This window comes from Hemiscyllium ocellatum (genome assembly GCF_020745735.1).
Source record: "Hemiscyllium ocellatum isolate sHemOce1 chromosome 27 unlocalized genomic scaffold, sHemOce1.pat.X.cur. SUPER_27_unloc_18, whole genome shotgun sequence".
NCBI lineage: Eukaryota > Metazoa > Chordata > Chondrichthyes > Orectolobiformes > Hemiscylliidae > Hemiscyllium > Hemiscyllium ocellatum.
This window is the reverse complement of record NW_026867485.1, coordinates 425,252-430,253: the sequence shown is the minus strand read 5'-3', so window position 1 is coordinate 430,253 and position 5,002 is coordinate 425,252. Positions and strand designations below refer to the sequence as shown.

Sequence of the window (5,002 nt, the reverse complement as noted above, 5' to 3'; positions counted from 1 at the left end):
AGGAGAATTGATGTTTCGGGCATGAGCCCTTCTTCAGGAATCGTGAGGGAAAAATCTTCTGGAAAGATGAGGGACCAAAGGATTAGAAAAAACGTGAGACATTTAATTTGCCTCAAGAAATGCCAGAACTAGAGGACATTAGTGTAGGGTGAGTGGGGAAAGGTTTAAAACGGACCTAAGGAGTAACTTGACTCAGGACTGGGATACAGACTTGAACCTCACACCTTTCTTGCATTGTCTGAGCTGAGATGTCACCTAATTTTATAAAATCTTATGTCATCGGGAGAACGTGACTTAAAAGTAGTTCTGGGATATACATGTTAATGAACCGAAACTGCAACCCATTCTAAAAAATGAAAGACTGAATTGCAACTGGACTTGTTCAGGAAATCAACTGCATGACACTGTAATGTTTTGTGATAAATTCTATGTCTTACGATCCTGCTCAACAGCTACCCGATGAAGGAGCAGCACTCCGAAAGCTAGCGCTTCCAAATAAATCTGTTGTGACTATAACCTGGAGTTGTGTAGATTTTAACTTTATCCACCTCAGTCCAACACCAGCAACTCCACATCATTTCTCATTAACACAGCCCACACCTCCTGGTGCTGCCAGTAAACTTTACAATGCTGATAAAATGACACAGTACCTGCACTCCTGAAATATTTGCAATTTCCAACAATACTAGCTACTCATTCACTGCTCCATCTGATACACGACATTGGAAACTTAGTGCAGGAGGCTGAAAGAAATGAGCAGCTTTAAAACAAAAACCATTTGGAGCTCAAAGCCTGCAATGAGAGCCTGAGCCCGGCGGTAAGTTCAGGTAACCCTTTATTGTGACCCAACTTTGTTACAGCTTCAGAATGTCCCCAGAAAAAAGGCGTAGAAAAAGTAGCTTTTTATTTAAAAACAGCTCAAAGTCAAAGCGCACACACGCCCTTTCTTAGCCTGTAGGAAGTATTGCCTCATTCAGCAATTTCAACGTATACTCTGTATCCAAGTAGGTTTCTCCCTGTTCATTTGCTGGGGAGAGGGAGGGGCCCAGTGGTGGAGAGAACGGGGGGGGGGGGTGCAGTGTGGAGCCAACCATAGGCCAGAAAGGGTAAAGGATGCTGCTGGAACGACTGAGTGAATCCTTTCCCACAACGGTAGTTTCCTTCCCGAAAAATGACGTGAGTGAATCAGATGGGGGTTTTATCGCCCTTCACCCCCACCCCACCCCAACTTCCCCCCCCCCCAAAAAATGGCTTCATCGTTAGACTTGGAACTCTAGATTACTGACTGAATTCCAATTTCACCATCTGCCAGGGCAGGATTCAAACCCAGGAGACCCCGGAACTGGGTTAATACTCCAGTCGATAATGGCACTCAGCTATCACTCCTTCAATGCCCTGCTATGGCACGTGAACTTGCTGGTGCCTCTGCAGCTGGGAGGAGCAGGTGAACACCTTACTGCACCTGGGGCAACTGAAGGGCCTCTCCCCCATGTGGACCTGCTGGTGTTTCTGAAGTGTGATGGCCTGGGTAAAGCACTTCCCGCACTCGGGACAACTAAAGGGCCTCTCCCCCGTGTGGATCCGCTGGTGTGTCTGGAGGTTGGAGGCCCGGGCAAAGCCCTTCCCGCACTCGGGGCACCTGAAGGGCCTCTCCCCGGTGTGGGACCGCTGGTGTCTCAGCCGGGCAGAGGCCTGGGTAAAGCACTTCCCACATTCACAACAGCTGAAGGGCCTCTCCCCCGTGTGGACCCGCTGGGGGGTCTGCAGGGTGGAGGAATCGCTGAAGCCTTTACCGCACTCTGGGCAGCTGAAGGGCCGCTCCCCTGTGTGGAGCCGCTGGTGGATCAGCAGGGCAGAGGCCTGGGTAAAGGCCTTCCTGCACTCGGAGCAACTGAAGGGCCTTTCCCCTGTGTGGACCCGCCGGTGTGTCAGAAGGTGGGAGGAATCACTGAAGGCCTTCCCGCAGTCGGGGCAGGAGAGTGGTCTCTCCCCCTTGTGGATTCGCTGGTGCCTCAGCAGGGCAAAGGAATTGCTGAAGACCTTCCCACACTCAGGGCAGCTGAAAGGCCTCTCCCCCGTGTGGATCCGCCGGTGGGTCAGCAGGGCAGATGCCTGGGTGAAGCCCTTCCTGCACTCGGGGCAGCTGAAGGGCCTCTCACCGGTGTGACTGCGCCGATGAGTCTCCAGAGCAGACGGGGCACAGAAGCCTTTCCCACAGTCGCCACACTTCCACGGTTTCTTCACAGAGCGGGATTCCTCAGGTTTCTCCATGGCCGAAACTTCAGCCGCACACAAACGTGGGTACAGCCCCACCCTGCCGTGAATTTGTCTTTCCAGGCCGTATAACTGTTTCAGGCTCCACTCTCACTGCGCTGCAACGTAGGGTCTCTCATCCAGTACCACAGATTCCGAAAATGTACTTGAGCAGGAAGCAAATGCTTTGCTCCTCTCACAGAATCACAGTCAAAAATCGTTGCAGTCCCGATATCCCAGTGTTACTGTCAGACATTTATGTGAAAGTGAGGATTGCAGTTACTGGAGAGTTAAGAGTTCAAAAGTGTGACGCTGGAAAAGCACTGTAGGTCAGGCAGCATCCAAGGAGCAGAAGCGTCAATGCTTCGGGCATAAGGCCTTCATCTGTCGATTTTGAAATTTCCATCTTCAGATCTTCTAATACTCTGTAAAAGGAGATTACAAAAGTCATTACATTCAGTGCAGGGTGACAATTCAGAACAAGCAATTCTACTTTCTGCAGAATATACTTTTCTTTTGTTATTCCACAAAATTGAAAGCACCATCCCACTCTCTCTCCGCCTCTGTTCTCACTTCGCTCTAATTCTCAAGGTGCTGATTCAGGATCTTACAGATGCAACCAACAGAGTCATAGAGATGTACAGCATGGAAACAGACCCGAACCCAGGGAAAAGACTTTGTCTATTTATCTTATACATGCCCCTCATAAATTTGTAAACCTCTATAGGTTACCTCTCAGGCTCCAACACTCCAGGGAAAACAGCTCCAGTCTGTTCAGCCTCTCCCTATAGCTCAAATCCTCCAACCCTGGCAACATCCTTGTAAATCGTTTCTGAACCCTTTCATGTTTCACAACATCTTTTCATTGAAAGGAGACCAGAATTGCATGCAATATTCCAACAGTGGTCTGACCGATGTTCTGTACAGCCACAACATGACCTCCCAAGAGTTCAAAATTTACATGAAAGAAGTCTTCGATAAGCATTTGGTACTTCAAGTTTGACAAGGCACTGATGAAATGCATCCAACAATCTTGAAGGAAGGGACGATATAAATTATGGCTTCCACAATTTCTCAGTCTTCCATGGACTTGGAGGTGGTGCTAGAAGTCTGGAGAACTGCAAACATTGCAGCCTGGTTTAAGAAAGGTTGTAATGCTAACCTCAGTGATTATAGAGTCATAGAGATGTACAGCATGGAAACAGACCCTTCGGTCCAACCCGTCCATGCCGACCAGATATTCCAACCCAATCTAGTCCCACCTGCCAGTTTAAATTTGGTGGAGAAGCTTCCAGTAATACTTATTCTGGTCAAAATTAGTAGTCACATGGAGAAAGGTGGATTGAGTAGGAAGAGTCTGCAAGGTATTTCTGACAGGGACACTGCATTTAACTAACTTGTTGGAGATTTGTGAAGACGTTACAGGCTTGATAAGGATAACACTTCAGCTCTCTTCTTTGTTATCCATCCTGGCCGTCTTGGGGAGCCTGGTACCCCTATAGCCTTGACGTTATTATGAATGGCATGCGTTTGAGGCGATTAAAGCACCAAAGTGTGACTTCAGATTACTTGGCTACATTGGTGTCTCGGTTTTGCTATCCTATCTTTCCCATAAAGGCTGACACCGACTGTGAGCAGGAGTCTGCTGGGCACCACCTTCATTAACCAAAAGGGAAAGAGCTATTGATTCAGCACCTCAGTAAATCTTGAGGCAGTCTTGGCTCCTATGCACATGTTGGGATGCATGCAAGGAGATGTTTATATTTTGCTTCTGTACTTAGAATTCATAAATTGAAGCCAATGTACATTTAAAAAATATTCAAGATTAAAAGTACAGAGGAGATCAATATTATACAACAATCCAACAACCCCGTCCCAAGACAACATGTGCCTGACCCTCACAAAGCTGGCGGCTGGTTGCCCGGACAACCCGAGAGCTCCTTCCCCGGTGAAGTAAACACTGGGCCTGTGGGGCTTTTATTCGCGGCCTGCGGCCTCCCCCTAGGAGTTTATAAACTCCCCAGTCTCCCTCCTCCCGCGGTTCCCAATCCTACCCTGTCTCACTGTCTCCTCTCCCCGGGGGCAGGAGCCAGGTCTTGGCGCTCGGACCTGGCGACCTCCCCGGGATGTTTCTGAAACCTGGTCCTGTTCTGAAGAAGGATCCCCGGACCCGAAACACGTCCTCACATTTCTCTCAACACGAGCTGCCGGACCTGCTCAGCTTTTCCAGCGGTTTCTGTTCTTGTTCCTTCAGCCGCCGGCGCCATTCCTCTCCCACACTCAGTCACACTGTCTTTGTCCGGCCGCGGGACCTACACTGCACATGCGCCAACACGCAGGGGGCGTGGTCCAGACCACGTCGTCACCAACTGAGGGGGCGTGGTTGGGGGAGCCCTCCAACCAATAGGGGACAATGGGGGTTGGTTTTCCCCGCCCCCAGCCTCCTGAAAGGTGTGTTTCTTTTTAATTTCCAGCCTGTTCAGGAATGTTACTCCAGACCTTTGGAAAGCTGAAACATCGGGAAACTTCCAGACACAAACAAAGGGATTTTAAAAAATGAATAGAAATAGGTAAGGTAAATTACAAAGAAGGTAAAAACAATGACTGCAAATGCTGGAAACCAGATTCGTATTGGAACAAGCAAGTCAAAGGCTGTAGAAAAGGTAGAACTTAAACAATCAGCGTCGATAGGTACACCATAAAGATTGAGGGCAAACAAATCCCCTGCGGCTGATGGCCTACCTCCTAG

General features: G+C 49.0%; 1 protein-coding gene across 3 annotated transcripts; it reads right to left on the bottom strand.

Moving 5' to 3' along the window:
• Window positions 1-822: 822 nt before the first annotated feature.
• Window positions 823-4,556, bottom strand: LOC132807526 (zinc finger protein 572-like). Of its 3 annotated transcripts, none has more exons than XM_060821634.1 (2): window positions 4,308-4,556; window positions 823-2,678 (listed from the first exon to the last, which is right to left on the bottom strand). In XM_060821634.1, the coding sequence occupies exon 2, from the start codon at window positions 2,269-2,271 to the stop codon at window positions 1,399-1,401; it is 873 nt and encodes a 290-aa protein (XP_060677617.1). In that variant the 5' UTR covers window positions 2,272-2,678; window positions 4,308-4,556; the 3' UTR covers window positions 823-1,398. The 3 variants fall into 3 exon arrangements, with proteins under 3 accessions (XP_060677617.1, XP_060677615.1, XP_060677616.1); XM_060821632.1 differs by having other exon boundaries at window positions 4,441-4,556; XM_060821633.1 differs by having other exon boundaries at window positions 4,467-4,556.
• Window positions 4,557-5,002: the final 446 nt, after the last annotated feature.